Source organism: Hemiscyllium ocellatum, chromosome 6 (assembly GCF_020745735.1).
Source record: "Hemiscyllium ocellatum isolate sHemOce1 chromosome 6, sHemOce1.pat.X.cur, whole genome shotgun sequence".
Taxonomy (NCBI): domain Eukaryota; kingdom Metazoa; phylum Chordata; class Chondrichthyes; order Orectolobiformes; family Hemiscylliidae; genus Hemiscyllium; species Hemiscyllium ocellatum.
Genome location: NC_083406.1, coordinates 19,997,566 through 20,016,005, shown reverse-complemented (window position 1 = coordinate 20,016,005; position 18,440 = coordinate 19,997,566). Strand labels below are relative to the sequence as shown.

General features: G+C 43.9%; 1 protein-coding gene across 1 annotated transcript in view; it reads left to right on the top strand.

Moving 5' to 3' along the window:
* Positions 1-18,440, top strand: part of farp1 (FERM, RhoGEF (ARHGEF) and pleckstrin domain protein 1 (chondrocyte-derived)) — a 317,365-nt gene that overhangs the window by 194,771 nt on the left and 104,154 nt on the right. The window contains exons 6-13 of the mRNA XM_060825861.1: positions 252-349; positions 1,022-1,136; positions 6,560-6,707; positions 6,808-6,903; positions 7,001-7,161; positions 8,027-8,095; positions 12,768-12,831; positions 16,486-16,699. Of these exons, the coding sequence (XP_060681844.1) occupies positions 252-349; positions 1,022-1,136; positions 6,560-6,707; positions 6,808-6,903; positions 7,001-7,161; positions 8,027-8,095; positions 12,768-12,831; positions 16,486-16,699 (965 nt within the window). The remainder of the gene's footprint in view (positions 1-251; positions 350-1,021; positions 1,137-6,559; positions 6,708-6,807; positions 6,904-7,000; positions 7,162-8,026; positions 8,096-12,767; positions 12,832-16,485; positions 16,700-18,440) is intronic.

The following is an 18,440-nucleotide window of genomic DNA, read 5'->3' as shown; positions in this document are numbered from 1 at the left end:
ATGCCCGAAACGTCGAATTTCCTGTTCCTTGGATGCTGCCTGACCTGCTGCGCTTTTCCAGCAACACATTTTCAGCTCTGATACTCCAGCATCTGCAGACCTCACTTTCTCCACTAATTGAATAGCCACAATTATGGGCCAAATGGCCACCTCCTACATCGTAGGATGTTACACATCAAAAGTGGATAACGTGCAAGCAACATTCATTGCAGCAAGATGACTGATTTGTTTTTTTTTAAACGATTTTGCAGGTACCTCTTTGCCTTGCAAATCAAACAGGACCTGGCCTCTGGAAGGATGACCTGTAATGACACGAGTGCAGCTCTTCTGGTGTCTCATATTGTCCAGTGTGAGTGAATTTGACACAGATTTCCCCTGTTTTGGCATGAGTGCGGAGGAAGCCTCGCAAATAATGTGCTTGGAGAACCCACCAAGTCAGCACAAAGGACCAGGCTAAGTATTTGCAATGGTCTTCAGCCAGGCTGAATGGACGCTCCTTTGCAGCATTTCAGACATTAGCCTTCACTCATTCCGTTCACTCCATGTGATAACGAGAAATGGCTGACGGCACTGCAAGGTTATGGACCCTTGCAACATTCCTACACCAGTACAAGATTTGTTCTCCAGAGCCAGCCTCACTTTTTTTTTAAGTCAAGCTTTCCAGTGCAGCTTCAACACTCTGACTTTTCTCACATCCTTCTAAGTGATTATCTCTTTTGAAGGAGCTTCCACAGACACAGTAGGCCGAACAGTTTTCTTCTGCGCTGTGGCATTTTATTAACTGGTGGATATGATAGTTGCTGCAGGCTGTTAATTTACTCTTGTGAACAGCTCACCCCAACTCAGATTGTCACATACTGGTGAAGGCGATTTTGCAAGTTGATGTGGGTTGGGATTGCATGAACTGTGTCCTAATTTACTGGACAGAGTGAGGCCTGAGACGTTTTTAATTAGAAAACAGTAGGAACTAAAAGAAAACATTGTGTATGTACTGATAGCGTCATCTCTTTCTTTATTCCAGCCGAAATTGGGGATTTTGATGAAACGCTCATCCGTGAGCACTTGGAGAAAAACAAGTACATACCTCAGCAAGAAGCCCTGGTGGATAAGATAGCGGAATTTCATCGCAGGCATGTGTAGGTATTTAAGTCCTGCTCTGTACAGTGTTGGGGTCACAACGCTGATCTTAAATCTAGGTCATAAAGACTTTGTCAAATTCTGTTTGTAACGGCCAAATGGAGTGCTGAAGGGGAAATAGTGTCACTAAAAGGGAGGAATGGATGATGACGACGGCAATTCACTGTGGCGAGCAAAGTTTGTGACCCAGCTTGTAGTAAATGAATTGACAGAGCGTGTAGATTCGAAGGATTTCATCAGCTGAAAAGACCTGCAACCCAAGTTGTAACAATTTAAGGGAATGCAATGAAAATTGTCAAGAGTCGACAAACACAATTATGTTCTTTCTGATATCTGTCTGTCTATTGAGTCGCACGCCTTTTATGTGGATGTGTTTTTTTTTGTTTACATCATGAGAGGGGAAAAGATGCAGTGTTTCATGCAATGCAGATGTAGGCCCAAATTCTCATCTGCAAAAAGGAATGCACAGACTTGGGAGAGTTCCTAACTCTGTGATTCTTACTTTTAAAAATGGCTACCCATGGGTCAGGATTTTCAGCCTGGAGTGGCAGACCACGTTAGAACTAAGGCTAGGTGTCTCTGGGACAGCAGAAGGGGTTAGAGGGTGGTAGAGGCAGCCTTCACTTGCACTATATTGATGGTTCAGGGAAATGTAGCTCCAGCCTTCTCAACTCCCCGATGCTCCATATTCTCCCCATGCCTCATCCATGCCAACTCATTCCATCTCATGCTGTCTAGCCAGCCCATAACCAGCACAGTAGCACAGTGGTTAGCACTGCTGCCTCACAGCGCCAGAGACCCGGGTTCAATTCCCGTTTCGGGCAACTGACTGTGTGGAGTTTGCACATTCTCCCCGTGTCTGTGTAGGTTTCCTCCGGGTGCTCCGGTTTCCTCCCACAGTCCAAAGGTGTGCAGGTCAGGTGAATTGGCCATGCTAAATTGCCCGTAGTGTTAGGTGAAGGGGTAAATGTAGGGGCGTGGGTCTGGGTTAGTTCCTGTTTGGAGGGTTGGTGTGGAATTGTTGGGCCAAAGGGCCTGTTTCCACACTGTAAGTAATCTAATTTAACCACTTACACCATAGGCTACCTATTACCTGCAAACCATGGCCCTTCATGACTTCCATGTCAAACCGCGCCCTTTCACCCAACCCAATGACCCTCTGTAACCCCTATTCAAAAGGTGCCCCTATACCTACCCCACCCTGACCTTTATAACCCATGTGCCAACTAATGGCCTTCTACCCTCAACATGATTCTTTATAGTCTCCATGTCCCCCTAACCACCATTGTAGACCTTTGTAACCCAAATCCAATTATTATCCCTTTATACATAACCCCAAACCCCAGTGCCCCAAATGCCCCTCATGATTTTATAAACCCCTATAACGTCACCCCTCAGCTCCTAGTCAGCCTCTCTCCATTGCTGAAACCTTCCAATCCTGGCAACATCCTTGTAACTCTTTTCTGAATCCTTTCAGCTTTAATAAAATCTTACCTATAGCAGGGAGATCAGAATTGCAAAAGTGTTCTATCCAATGTCCAAACAACTGCAACATAACACCCCAACTCCTGGATTTGATGCATTGATCATTGAAAGTAAGCATATCAAACACCTTCTTCACTATCCTATATATCAACAAATCCACTTTCAAGGAACTATGAACCTGCACTCCAAGGTCTCTTTGTTCAGCAACACTCCCTAGGACCTTACCATTAAGTGCATAGGTCCTCCCCTGATTTGCCTTACCAAAATGCAACACGTCACATCTATCTAAATTAAACTCCATCTGCCACCCCTCAGCCCAATGGTCCATCCGATCAACGTGATATAACTTTCTTTTGGTGTCATCTGCAAACTTTCTTAACCACACCTCCTATATTCATATCCAAATCATTGGTATAAATAACAAAAAGCAGTGGACCCAGCACCAATCCATGCGGCACACGGCTGGTCACAGGCCTCCAGTCCGAAAAGCAACCCTTCACCACTACCCTCTGTCTCCTACCTTCAAGCCAGCTACCAACTCAGATACATGTCAAAGATCCCCAGCTGCAATGCTGCTACCAACTTATGAAATTCTTAATAATTGAACCTACATATTACTGTTAGAAAATTCCTTGATATTATCAATTGAGTAAGTACAAGAATCGTACAATCCCTACAGTGTGGAAGTAGACCATTTGGCTCATCAAGTCCACACCGACCCTCCGAATAGCATCACATGCAGATCCACCCAACTACCCTATTCCTATAACACTGCATTTCCCATGGCTAACCCACCTAGCCTCCACATCCCTAGGCAATTTAGTGTGACCAATTCACCCAACCTGCACATCTTTGAACTGTAGAAGGAAACTGGACCACCCAGAGGAAAGCAACACAGACACAGGGAGACTGTGCAAACTCCACACAGGCAGTCGCCCAAGGCTGGAATCGAACCCATGTCCCTAGCACTGTGAGGCAGCTGTGCTAACCACGTGCCACCCAAAAGGGAACAAAAACAACTCTCCTTTCATATAAATATCAGTGCTGCAAATTCTTGAGTTGTAAGAGGTAGGGGAGGAAGCAAGAGAATGAAGATGTTTTGAAAGAGTGTTAGACGTATTGGAACCAAAGTAGTTTGGTAGAGTAAAGATACAGAGCAGCCATATTCTGAATGCTGGCTCTAACTTGATGGCCTGAATGGCCTCCTGTTTTGCTATTGAGAAAAGGTGAGGCCTTTTGTCGTGTCACAAGCCCTGTCCTCTACCAGTTTCACTGTGGAGACTAAATTGGCAGTACTAATTTCATGGGGGAGAAAGTGAGGACTGCAGATCAGAGTCAAAAGGTGTGTTGCTGGAAAAGCACAGCCGGTCAGGTAACATTTGAGGAGCAGGAGAGTCAATGTTTCGAGCAAAAGCTCTGAAGAAGAGCCTATACGCAAAACGTTGACTCTCCTGCTCCTCGGATGCTGCCTGACCGGCTGTGCTTTTCCAGCACCACACATTTTGAGCACTAATTTCATTTTCTGTAGAGAAAATAAAGCAGATTTTGTGTGGGATTTGCATAAGGCTGGCCCTGTAAGCACATGGAACGGTGGGAACCCAGGAGTTTGACTTGACATTTGCATCACACTGAATGCCGAGAGACGTGATGTGACAGCACTGGAATTTATTTGGAACAAAGGTAGTGTTTAAATGCTAACAGTGAAATGAATTTGCTCCTTTCAAATACTCTAGCAGAATTCCAACAGTCTCACAGTTTCATAAAACAATGAACTGATAAATGGAAAAACTTCAAAATCAATTTGATTTGCTGGTGTCTTCTGAGAAATTAAAATAAAACATTCAGATGTTTGGATGGAAATTATGTTTCATGAAAATGTCCAAACTGTTTTAAGCAGCAGGATCGAGAATAGTTAGAAAATGATTGAACTGTGGAAATGTGCTCTTAAAGAGAGTTGAGCTATCTTGCTGGTTGATGTCATGCCAAGTACGAAGATTTTGGTTATTGAGGTCATCATTTCAGCTGCAGGACATCTCTGCAGGAGTTCCTCAGGGTAGATATTTTCTAATCAACTTGTTCAGAGATGTTATTACACACCTCTGGAGCAGGTGAACGTAGCGCAGACCTCTTAGTTCAGCAATAGAGACACTACCGCTGTGACACGAGAGCCTCACTGTCCGCAAGGTTGTGTTCTTGGCTTAGTCATCAATTCCTTCAACAATGATATGTCTTCCATAAGCTGAGAAGTCAGGATGTTTGCTTAAGACTGCACAACATTCAGCATCATTTACGACTCTTCACATACTAAAGCTGTCCATGTCCATATGTAGCAAGACCTGGCTTGAAGTGATTTGCAATGAGCAACAGGAACATCACATTAGGTGAGGCAATTACCATTTCCAACAAGGCAGAATCTAATCATTGGCCTTTGACATTCAGTGGCATTACCATTACTGAATCCCCCACTACCAGTGTTCTGGGAGATTAACATTGACAAGAAGCTGAACTGGATCAGTCATATAAATATCCTGGCCACAAGAACAATTCAGAGGTCAGGAATTCTGCAGGGAATAGCTCTCCGCCTGTCAGAAGTATAATGGAATGCTCTCTACTTGCCTGAGTTCCAAGATCACACAATAAGGTTAACACCATCCAGGACAGAGCAGCCTGCTTGATTGATGCCACATTTAAGCTTCAATTCCTGCATCACTGGCACACAGTGAAACCAGTGGGTACCATCTACAAGATGCACCCTTCGACATCATTTTCCAACCGTGTGACCTCTACCACCTTGAAGGATGAGCAAGGCAGATGTGTGGAAGTACCACTACGTTAAAGGTTCTGTATAAATGCCAGTTGTTGTTGATACAGTCGTAGCTCACTCATCCTCAAAATTGCACAATTTGATTGCACCCAGATAAAGCTGATGCCTTGGCTCAAGGTTCAAATGTGTGAGGCATGCAGGACTCACAGTCCATCCTATAAACAATACCGATAGAGTCATTGAGATGTACAGCATGGAAATAGACCCTTCAATCCAACTGGTCAATGCAGACCAGATATCCTAACCTAACCTAGTCCCATTTGCCAGCACTTGGCCCATATCCCTTGAAACCCTTCCTATTCATAAACCCATCCAGATACCCTTCAAATGTTGTAATTGCACCAGCCTCCATCATTTCCTCTGGCAGCTCATTCCGTACATGCACCAACCTCTGCATGAAAAAGTTGCCCCTTAGGTCCCTTTTAAGTAGTTCCCCTCTCACCCAAAACCTATGCCTTTAGTTTTGGACTCCCCCATCCCAGGGAAAAACCCTGTCTATTTACCCTATCCACGCCCATTATGATTTTTGTAAATCTCTATAAGGTCACTTCAAGAGAAGAGAATTCTTAGACATTCTAACTTTTCAGTTGCAAAACCTCGACGATTACTGACTTGAAGATCACAGAGCACTGAGGGTTATTGGATTGGAAGAAGTTAGAGTTGAGGAGAGGGTAGCCCGTGAAAGCCAATTTAAAATTAGAAGTAAGGATGAGAATTCTGAAATGGAGGCCCTTCTTAACAGGGTGTTCATGAGAACAAAGGGATGATAAGTTAAACTGTGTTTAAACCTAAGTGTCCATAACATTTTTAAGGTTGACAACAGCCCCTTTGACCTTGGATATGTTGGGACACCAGATTTTGAGGCAGGAAAGTAGGAAATGCTGACCTGGCTGGGCGGTGCACCCCCTGGTGGATAGCTTTTGCATTGTGTTGCAAAGAATTTCAGGAGCAATTCTGCTGAAGCAAGTATTGAGAGCTGGATATTGGAGGTTTGGAACCCAGGTTGTGGGAGAGTTAGGGTCGATGGGGTGAATGCACAATTAAAATTAGCAATTTAATCCATGTTCTGGAATTGTAATTTGTTCTATTTGCAATTATCTCCCCACCCCAAAGTGGACACACACCTGCTGCTTCTGACTATCAGCTGCTTGAGATCGCCAGAAGGCTAGAAATGTACGGGATTCGGCAACATTGTGCAAAGGACAGAGAGGGTACAAAGATCAACCTGTCTGTGTCTCATGCCGGGATCATCGTTTTCCAGGTAATAGTTGTTAAAGCACAAAGCTAACAAAACGTGGCTTGGGCCACTTTATCTTGTCTTTAGTCAGGATTAAACTGACCTCTTCATGTTTCTGATGCAGGGTAACAACAAAATCAACTCATTCAATTGGGCCAAGGTTCGCAAGCTGAGCTTTAAGAGGAAACGCTTCCTGATAAAGTTTCGCCCGGAAATGAATGTGAGTGTGTTCTTGTCGCTCCTTTCTGCTTTGCTACCTGATTTGTGTGTTGAGTGAGTGTGAGCTGATGCTTTGTGTTTCTGGCTTGTTGTTGCAGTCCTGTCAGGACACCTTGGAGTTTTCCATGGCCAGTCGTGATTCCTGCAAGGCGTTCTGGAAGATTTGTGTTGAATATCATGCCTTCTTCCGACTGTTTGAAGAACCCAAACCAAAACCCAAGCCCATTCTGTTCAGTCGAGGGTCCTCGTTCAGATTTAGGTAAGCATATTCTACCTTCGTCCAGATCCTCCATGTCATTTTAATTTATGTAAAACCTTTGTTCTGCTAAACAGACTTTCTTCTGCTGAGACATCCAGCTGTTTTTCCTTTTATGGACTGTGCCACATGCCATTCCCATTGTGTTTCAGTTGGTAACGCTCCCACCTCAATGTCTCGTTGTTCAAATCCTGCTCCTGGACTCCAACACAAAACCTGGGATTGACCCTTGAGTGCAGTATTTAGGGAGTGCTGCACTGTTAGATCTTTTGGATGAGGTGTTAGAAGCCAGGGTCCATCTGCCCTCTCAGATAAACGTAAAAGATCCCACACCCTTATTTCAAAGAGGGGCACATAGTTATAAAGGAATACGTTTTAAAAAGTTCAGCACGACAGACGTCTTGGTAGAAAATTAGAGAAATAAAGTTGAAATGTCAAACATTACACTCCTTTCTTGAGCTCAGGGCCTGCAGATAGCTTCAAACTGGGCTTCCCCAGGAGGAGCCACACACCCCCCTGCACCGGGCACACTTCCACCTGTTCTGGGCTAAGACCCACCATCCCCTCACCATCCTTTCCTGCCAGCCACTGACCGCTGTCCGGCCGCTGCCAACATCCTTCGCCAGTGACCACTGTCCACCCCCTTGCCATCCTTCACCACTGCCCGCTGTCTGGCCCCTCACCTTCCTTCACCACTGATCACTGTCCAGCCGCTGCCACCACCCAGGTACGCATTGGCCCTCAGCTGTTGTCCCAGTCTGTCTCCATTCCAGGCCAACACTGGGCCTCTCCTCCACACAGGCCTCACTTGAGTTCCAGGGTCACAGGAAGAATACAATCTTACGAGTAAGCTTTTTCTTTGTTCCAGTGGAAGAACCCAGAAGCAGCTCCTGGATTATGTTAAAGAAGGAGGATACAAAAAGACACAGTTTGAAAGGTGAATATGTTTTTATCTATTCTACCATTGTTCCTTTCACTCATGTCCTGTCAGGACCAGCAAAGTCAGGACAAAAGATCAGTGAAACTAGTTGAAATAATTTGCTGTTGCCAAAAGAAAAATACTGCAGATACTGCAAGATATCGGGCAGCAACTAAGATGTGAGAAAAACTGAATTAAAATCTCGGGTATCAATCAAAGTTAAGCAGTGATTTTCTCCTCCTTGTATCTTCCTGGTACCTTCTGAGACCTCTGCCTCTCCTAATCCCTGCAGTCTCTCAGGCTTTCAGGTGCCAAGGCTGTAGAATTCAACTCTGAAATTACCTCCCCAATCCTCTCCATTTCTCTCTCTCCTCCTTTACAGATGCTCCATAGCACTACCTGTCTGGCCAAGTCTTTAGTCTTCTAATGTCTGTCATTTATAGAGTCATAGAAATGTATAGCACAGAAACAGACCCTTCATTCCAACTCGCCCATGCCGACCAGATATCCCAACCCAATCTAGTCCCACCTGCCAGTACCCGGCCTCTATCCCTCCAAACCCTTCCTATTCATATACCCATCCAAATGCCTCTTAAATGTTGCAATTGTACCAGCCTCCACTACCTCCTCTGGCAGCTCATTCCATACACGTACTCTGCATGAAAACGTTGCCCCTTAGGTAAATTTTATATCTTTCCCCTCTCACCCTAAACCTATGCCCTCTAGTTCTGGACTCCCTGACTTCAGGGTAAAGTCTTTGTCCATTTACCCTATCCATGCCCCTCAAGATTTTATACACCTCTGTGAAGTCACCCCTCAACCTCCGATGCTCCAGGGAAAACAGCCCCAGCCTATTCCCCCTCTCCCTATAGCTCAAATCCTCCAATCCTGACAACATCCTTGTAAATCTTTTCTGAACCCTTTCAAGTTTCACAACATCTTTCCAATAGGAAGGAGACCAGAATTGCATGCAATATTCCAAAAGTGGCCTAACCAATGTCCTGTACAGCTGTAACACCTATACTCAATACTCTGACCAATAAAAAAAAGCATACCAAATGCCTTCTTCACTATTCTATCTTCCTGCAATTCTACTTTCAAGGAGCTATGAACCTGCACTCCAAGGTCTCTTTGTTCAGCAACACTCCCTTGGACCTTACCAGTAAGTACATAAGTCCTGCTAAGATTTGCTTTCCCAAAATATAGCATCTCACAATAATCTAAATTAAACTCCATCTGCCACTCCTCAGCCCATTGGCTCTTCTGGTCAAGATTCCATTGCAATCTGAGGTAATCTTCTTCGCTGTCCACTGCACCTCCAATTTTGGTGTCATCTGCAAACTATATCTCCTGTGTTCACATCCAAATCATTTATATAAATGACGAAAAGTAGTGAACCCAGCACCGATCCTTGTGGCACTCCACTGGTCACAGGCCTCCAGTCTGAAAAACAACCCTCCACCACCACCCTCTGTCTTCTTCCTTCGAGCCACTTCTATATCCAAATGGGTAATTCTCTCTGTATTCCGTGAGGTCTAACCTTGCCAACCAATCTCCCAAGGGGAACCTTGTCGAATGTCTTACTGAAGTCCATATTGATCACGCCGACTGCCCTGCCCTCATCAATCCTCTTTGTTACTTCTTCAAAAGCTCAATCAGGTTCATGAGACATGATTTCCCATGCACAAAGCCATGTTAACTATACCTAATTAGTTCTTGCTTTTGTAAATATATGTGAATCCTGTCCCTCAGGATTCCCTCCAACAATTTGCCCGTCACTGACGTCAGGCTCACTGGTCTATAGTTCCCTGGCTTGTCCGTCCCACCTTTCTTAAATAATGGTACCACGTTAACCAAGCTCCAGTCTTCTGGCACCTCACCTATGACTATCAATGATACAAATATCTCAGCAAGAGGCCCCAGGAATCCCTTCTCACGCTTCCCACAGAGTTCTAGGGTAAGACCTGATCAGGTCCTGGGGATTTATCCACCTTTATGCATTTAAAGACATTCAGCACTTCCTCCTCTGTATGGGATTCTCCTTAATTCTATTTGCCAAAGCTATCTCATGTCCTCTTTTTGCCCTCCTGATTTCCCTCTTAAGTATACTGCTACTGCCTTAATACTCTTCTAAGGATTCACTTGATCTCTCCTGTCTATACCTGACATATGCTTCCTTCTTTTTCTTAACTAAGCCTTCAATTTCTTTAGCTGAAAATGTGTTGCTGGAAAAGCGCAGCAGGTCAGGCAGCATCCAAGGAACAGGAAATTCGACGTTTCGGGCATAAGCCCTCCTTCTTCTTCCTGAAGAAGGGCTTATGCCCCAAATGTCGAATTTCCTGTTCCTTGGATGCTGCCTGACCTGCTGCGCTTTTCCAGCAACACATTTTCAGCTCTGATCTCCAGCATCTGCAGACCTCACTTTCTCTTCAATTTCTTTAGTCATCCAGCATTCCCTATACCTCCCAGCCTTTCCTTTCACTCTAACAGGAATATACTTTCTCTGGATTCTTGTTATCTCATTTCTAAAGGCTTCCAATTTTCCAGCCGTCCTTTTACCTGTGAGCATCTGCCCCCAATCAGCTTTTGAAAGTTCTTACGTAAAAACAATGACTGCAGATGCTGGAAACCAGATTCTGGCATAGTGGTGCTGGAGGAGCACAACAGTTCAGACAGCATCCAATTTTACTGCATGAACTGCTGTGCTCTTCCAGCACCACTAATCCAGAATTTTGAAAGTTCTTGCCTAATACTGTCAAAATTAGTCTTCTTCCAAATTAGAACTTCAACTGTTAGATCTGGTCTATCCTTTTCCATCACTGTTTTAAAACTAGTAGAATTATGGTCGCTGGCCCCAGAGTGCTCCCCCACTGACACCTCAGTCACCTGCCCTGCCTTATTTCCCAAGAGTAAGTCAGGTTTTGCACTTTCTCTAGTAGGTACATTCACATACTGAATCAGAAAATTTTTTTGTACACACTTAACAAATTCCTCTCCATCTAAGCCCTTATCACTATGGCAGTCCCAGTCTATGTTTGGAAAGTTAAAATCCCCTACCATTACCACCCTATTAATTTTACAGATAACTGAAATCTCCTTACAAATTTGTTTCTCAATTTTCTGCTGACTATTAAGGAGTCTATAATACAATCCCAATAAGGTGATCATCTCTTTCTTATTTCTCAGTTCCACCCAACTAACTTCCCTGGATGTATTTCCAGGAATATCATCCCTCAGTACAGCTGTAATGCTATCCCTTATCAAAAATGCCACACCCCCTCCTCTCTTGCCTCCCTTTCTATCCTTCCTGCAGCATTTGTATCCTGGAACATTAAGCTGCCAGTCCTGCCCATCCCTGAGCCATGTTTCTTTAATTGCTATGATATCCCAGTCCCATGTTCCTAACCATGTCCTGAGTTCATCTGCCTTCCCTGTTAGGTCCCTTGCATTGAAATAAATGCAGTTAATTTATCAGTCTTATCTTTTTCTCTACTTTGTTCCTGCCTGCCCTGTTTGACTCACTTCTTTTCTCAACTGTATCAGTCTCAGATTGATCTCTTTCCTCAGTAATGCCTTGGGTCCCACCCCGCCCCCCAACTAGTTTAAATCCTCCAGCTCTACCATGTCTTTTAATTTCAAATCTTGTTTAAGATCTCACCTGTAATGCTTTGTTGCCTAATGGCAGTGTATAAATGCAAATTATTCACTCTATGCATGCCATATGACCTGGCGAATGTTTTTTCTATTACTTTTGCATTGGATGCCTTTGTTGCAATTTGGAACCAATGCAACATCTTTTGTGTTCAGAAGTGCTTTAGAGTTGTAAGTAAGTTTCTCATGGTGAACTGATGTAGAAAGATCACCAATCACTGTTCATTGTTCAATAATCTAATGCATAATCAACAAAAAGAATAAGCTTTTAGAATCAACAACAAACGATGAATAACTTCTTGATTGACGAGACAAGCTAATGAGACATTAAAGTCATTACAGCTGGCAATTTAGAGATCAGTATCAGAGTGTGGATGTATCAGAGTATTCCCACTTGTAATCTGCCTTCCAACCGATCTCAGAGCAATTGTGAATCTTTGGAATTCTCTTCCCCAGAGCTGTGGATCCTCAGTCATCGAGAATATTCAAGACAGATTGATTTTTCTACATTAAGTGAATGATGGGATGTGGGGAATCAATGGCAAATGGATTTGAGGCAGAAGACCAGCCATGATCTTATTGAATATTGAAAAAGGCTAGGGTGGCCGAATATTTCCAATTTCTTATTTCCTTAATGCTCATTAAAATACTGAGGGAAAGAGGCCAGTTGTGCTACTGACACAGAACTGTATCCATCTCTGTTTTTCCCTTCTCTTCTCTTTTGCTCTTCCTTAATCTTAATCTATGTTCCTTTCTCCTTCTTTCATCTGTTTATTGATGTCCAGTTGTCCCTTGTCTCTCTGTTACTCCACTGCTCAAACACGGGAATGCCCCCAGCGCATGGACACACAGGAATCTCTCAAACCGAGACTTACGTTGCAGGGAGTGGTGATTTTTGCACAAGGCTTTATGCGTTGAAGTTTATGCCTGTCACCAAGACGTATTCCTGGGGTGTGTGTGTGGAAATGAGTCACTATTCAGATTAATCATTGTCACTAATACTGCTGCATACTCATCTTATCCTTTATTTCATTTTCAGGAAACATAGTAAAATGCGATCCATCCAAAGTTTGCCTGAACATTCGTCACTGGTGCCAAAACAAGTCAGTAAATCAAGACCATTGTCTACAAGAGGTGTTTGTTGCAGTGGAGAACTATTTTTATAAAGAACTTCCATTGAGCTACTCAAATGTTCATAAAATAATGGGAAGAATGTGCTGTGATTATGGGATGGTCAGTTCTGACACAAAAGATGGAGCAATCTAGCAGACAAATAACAATCTGATTTTAACATTAAAAGCATGTAAAATATGGAGAAATATGTTTACATTGGCAGAAGAGTTAGTAGCCAGATTTAAGATAACTGGCACAAAGGCCGAGAGACTTTATGATTAGAAATGTACTGCCTGCGAGGACAGGATGGAAACAGATTCACTCGTAACTTCCAAAGAGCATTGGGTAAATAATTGAAATGGAAGAAATTACGAGCTGTGGTGGAAAGAGAGTGAAACTAATTCGAAAGCCCTTTCAAAGAGTCAGCACAAAGGGACAAATGGCTTCCCATTCAGTGTTTTATGCCTGTAACCCTTGAGCTTTGCTTATTTGTGTGAAGTGATAAATCACTCGTAGCTCTTGTCAAAAACAAATCTTGTGTGCAATGTTTGAAAATATCAAACTTACTTTAGTTTTTTTGAGAATGTAGGAAGAGTACCATATTCTAGCTATCCTAAAAATAGCAGTATCCAAAAATTGGACGTTAAAACTTTTCCATGCCTCAGTTTTAATTGAATGAAAAAAAAACTTGCCTGGACAATTTTGCTAGGCACTACATTAATGCAGAGTGGTTCCACACTAGTTGCTGGCTCCAAAGCTTCACTCAACAGTCTGTCTCGCACTTGAAGAGACCCTTGACCTCACTCCATGTGCCTTGACCTGAATTGCCCACAGCCAGAACTATTGAATCCCTACAGTGTGGATGGAAGCATGCCATTCAGCCCATCAAGTCCACACTGACCATCTAAAGAGCATTCCACCCACACCCATCCCCCTACCCAATCCCTGTAACCTGCATTTCCCATGGCTAATCAACCCCGTCTGCACAGTCCCAGACAGAATGGGCAATTTAGCATGGCCAATCCATCTAAACTGCACGTCTGTGTACTGTGGGAGGAAACTGGAGCACCCGGAGGAAACCCACGCAGACACAGGGAGAATGTGCAAACTCTACACAGACAGTTGCCTGAGAAATCAAACCCAGATCCCTGGCGCTGTGAGGCAACAGTGCTAACCACTGAGGTGTTGTGCTGCCACATGACCCAAAGTCTGTAAACGTCCACAATATAGAACAATTTCAGTCCCGAGGGGGCTAGATTTGATGTATTAACCTGTGCCAAATGATTTTTTTTCCCTGGAAAGTTTGCTCAGAGAGTTTTATTTATTGATTACACAAGAGTCATAGAGATGTACATCATGGAAACAGACCCTTCGGTCCAACCCGTCCATGCCGACCAGATATCCCAATGAATCTAGTCCCACCTGCCAGCATCTGGCCCATATCCCTCCAAACCCTTCCTATTCATATACCAACCTATATGGAACTGGATCTCGCATCCATCTTCCAGTTCAATCTCCGGCCAATGCTGACTTCAAGCTTTATAAATGTGAGTTAGGGGGAGTGAGGGGGAGAAAAACAATCAAGTACCCATCGCTAGCCATGTGGCCCCTTATGGTGGGAGTACCGGGGGCGAGGTCAACAATCCCTTGCATTTGCATAGCGCCTTTAATGCTGAGGTATTTCAGAGGAGCATAATCAGATCAACATTGAGACTGAACCCGATACAAAGGTATTAGGACCAGTCAAAGAAATATGTTTGAAAGAGCATTTAGATTTGGTGAAAGAGGTCGAGGAGTTTTGGGTGGAATTCTAGAGCTTAGACCCAAAGCTGTGTAAGGGAGGTCTTCCCAGAGGTCAGAATTGAAGGAGGGATGTGATTTTGGAGGTGTGCCTGCCTGGAGGAGGTGAAGAAAAGGGCAATGCCAAAGAAACATTTGAAAACAAGGATGAGCATCTTAAAGTTGGGGCATTGCCAAACTGGGAACCCATGTATGTCAAGGAGCACAGGGGTGAAGGTGACTAATATAGGGCATAGGCAGCAGAGTTTGGGCCAAGGTGAAATTTAGAACGGTGCACTGAGAGAGTAGGCAGTGGAGCATTGGAATTATCATGACTGAAGATAACAAAGGTAGTAATGAGGGTTTCAGTGTCAAATGAGCCAAGGTAGGAATAGAGACAGGTGGTGTTATGAAGATAAAAGCTGGTGGTGGTGATCACAGTACTACATGTTTGGTAGCTCACTTCAGGGTGCAGTAGGATGCCAGTGTTGTAAAGTGTCTGTTTTAGAGAACCATTGGAGGATAATGGAGGAAGAGCAGGGAGATTAATTGAGTATTGTAAATTGATCTGCTACTCAGATGAAAGTTTCTGTCAGTGAGATGGAAAGTTTCTGAATTGAGTTCAAATCCATACGAGGTGTCTTTGGGTAGACTCAAGATCATTGTGTATCGCTGACATTGAAGAGTTATAAAAGCCAACAGACTTTGCAAAAAAAAAATTAAGATCAATTCTTTCTCTTGGTTCATTTCTGTTGCTTGATTCCTAACAGACAGAAGCCAAGTGAGAAATGAACTGAGCAGTTGGAGCAGAGAACTTTCATTCCTGGGCTGTGCTGAGTTCACTGACTTTGGCCTCAGTTAAAGCTTGGGTCAGAGAGTCACTGGTCATTCCTGCCTTTATCTTGTTGAAAGGCACAAGATATTGATATTGGGCAAACAATTTCAATGTCAGAACTGACTTGAGAGTAATGATTATTTAAGCAAGGTGTTGCAGTGGGGCGGGGGGATGGTGGAATAGAGGAGCGGTGGATAGGATGTGAAGAGCTGTTGATTCACTCATTGGCTAGATAGCTACAATGTACTGTTGAATAACATCAACAGAATAGGTTCATTCTATAGAGTGGCCATGGTAGTTTTAAGGACTTGCCTGGGTTGTCATATCCCATAGTGACATTCTGCTGTTGCCCACAACTAAGCAATCCTTAGATAGCAAGGATCTTGCATGAGTTGGGAGTGTGGTGCAGGTCAGGCAGCATCCGAAGAGCAGGAGAATCAATGTTTCGGGCATAAACCCTTCATCAGGAGCACAGGGTTGACAGATGTAGGGGGTTTATGTCAATTCTCCTGTTTCTCAGATGCTGCCTGACATGCTGTGTTTTTCCAGCACCACACTCTCGACCCTGATCTCCAGCATCTGTAGTCCTCACTTTCTCCTAAGGATCTCACATGAGACAGAATGAGGTACTGAAACATACTTTACGTTCCTTAGCAAGTGTTCATCGCTTCTCAGGATTAGGAGCTGATCATTTCCGACTGAGATGTGGAATTATTTCATCAGAGGCCTTTGAAGTTTTGAAACTCTAACCACAGAGGATGATGGATACTCCATTGTTAAACATGTTCAAGGCTGGAGGGATATTGGTTTCCAGGGAATGCTGGGATGTGGAGAGTGAGCAGGAAAGTGGGATAGAAGCCAAAGGTTAGCTGTAATTGTATTGAATAGTATCTTGATCAGATTGGCTACTTTTGTCTTATGTTCTTTCAAAACTAGGGGGAAGGAAAACGCTGAGGGTTTTGAGAGTAAGAATTGAGCTGTAGTGTTTTTGCCGATTACTCGTTTCCCAAGATGTCTCTTGTCTTTTCAGAGCGGTAGTCTTTCCTTTGGTGAGCGGTCAGCCTCGACAGGAGCACCATCTCCTAGCCAGAGGAAGGATCTGGGAATCTCCCAGACAACCGATGAAGACAGGGTAGAGCGGAAGAGTGCGTCACCATCAGGCAGCCCCAGGAGGGACAGACAGGAGGACGCCGTGAGGGACAATGTTCACCAGCCGAAGGCCCAACGAGAACACCAGAATGCAGGTCCAGCATCTCAAGCTGCTTGTGGGAGCAGTTCTTCCATTCCTTACATTGACTGCAGTGATATAGATAGTGAGCATGACTTGATCAGAGGGTGGGTCAACAGGTCACGGTCAAAAACAAATGACAATTATGAGGATGAGTTTAGCAGCAGTGAATACTTTGTGGAAACGGATGAAAATGTGCCTCGCCGTAGATATAGAGGCTCTCCCGATTTCCGATTTGCGGGTTCTCCACTCCATATAAGGGAAGAGTTGATGGATGAGGAACTGGCCCAGTTGTCCTTCTGCAATCAGAGGACACCCCCAATGCCCAGACACAGCTCTTTGCTTCGTGAGGTATTTCGAGGATCAGAACATTGTAGTCCTTCAACTTCTCCAATAGGTTTGTCCCCTAAAAGGTCCAGTCCCAATGTCAGTGTTAACAAGGCAGGATCCAAGAGCTCTATTATACAGAATGGCCACTGTAGGTATAGACTAGAAAATACAGATAGCCATTTACACAGCCACCGTGATTATAACAGCTACTCCCCTATTTTAAGCCCAGAACATAGACCAAGGGTTTACAGCAACCGAAACAGATCAGACACTGATCCATTTATCCTCAGCCATATGGCCTCTACTCCAGTGAACCAATATAGGGCAGGTAGCCAGCGCAGACTCTGCTCACCTAGAATGCAACATTCAGAGGGTAGGTCTGTCGCCAACAGCCTTTTCCCTACTGCGTTAACAAAGCCAAGTCCACCAATCCAGAGGCTATTCCCAGCTGGCCTTGTGGACCACGGGGCGGGGAGTCAGGTGATGGACGGTTCCACCAGCAGTGGGACAGAATCCAGCGACTCTGACTCGGAGGCAATTCAGTCACTCAGCCACCCACTGGTATTGGGGAACCCTATTGCTGTAAACTCCTCACCGTTGCCTCGAAAGACCTTTTCGTTAGGGAGCCTGCAGTTAGAGGAGGAACTGGAGGAGGACAGTTCCATTAGCTTCAGTGACCCTGATGAGAGCAGTCCAGTGAGTGAACATGGTATCATCACATGTTAGCAATTTTTCGCAGTCTTCTGACCTTGTCCATTCTCTGATCAATGGTATGCAGCCAGTTGATTGCAGTCCTAAAGTTATCATCACTATTTATCCAGGCATAGAGACAGTAAACACTTTTATAACATCTCAGTTTTCTCTGATTAACAGAGTGGCATCTCTCATTGTGCCAGCTGCCACTGATGAGATTGCAGTGGATTTTGACTGTCTAGTATTCATTTATAATGAAATACAACATCTTAAAATCATCTTGGCAGGGATTAATGTTCAAAAGTCACATTGGAAGTGGATTATATGTTATTGTTTACAGAAATATTTAAGAAGGTGCAAGAAAAGTTCAAAAGAGCTGAAGCTCAACGTTTAACTATGTTTTTTAAAAAAAGCAGTTTAGTTAAGTTGTTAAGCCATGGGCAAATATTGCACTGTCAAATATTAAATCAATTCAAAAAATGTAAGCTCTTGATCCCTATTGTGGGGAGCCAGGTACCAATCATGATAAATCCATCTTTGGAATTTATAACTAGGGTGAAGCCTAGCAGCAACTTAAAGTTATGGTGTTGTTTGTCACTTGCTGGAATCCACTTGTTATCCAGTAAGTGCACTGACTCGCATTGTGTAGCATTGGGCATCACCTGCAAGATTAGAAAAGCAAAATACTGCAGATGTTGGAAATCTGAAATAAAATCCGAAACATCCTGGAGAAA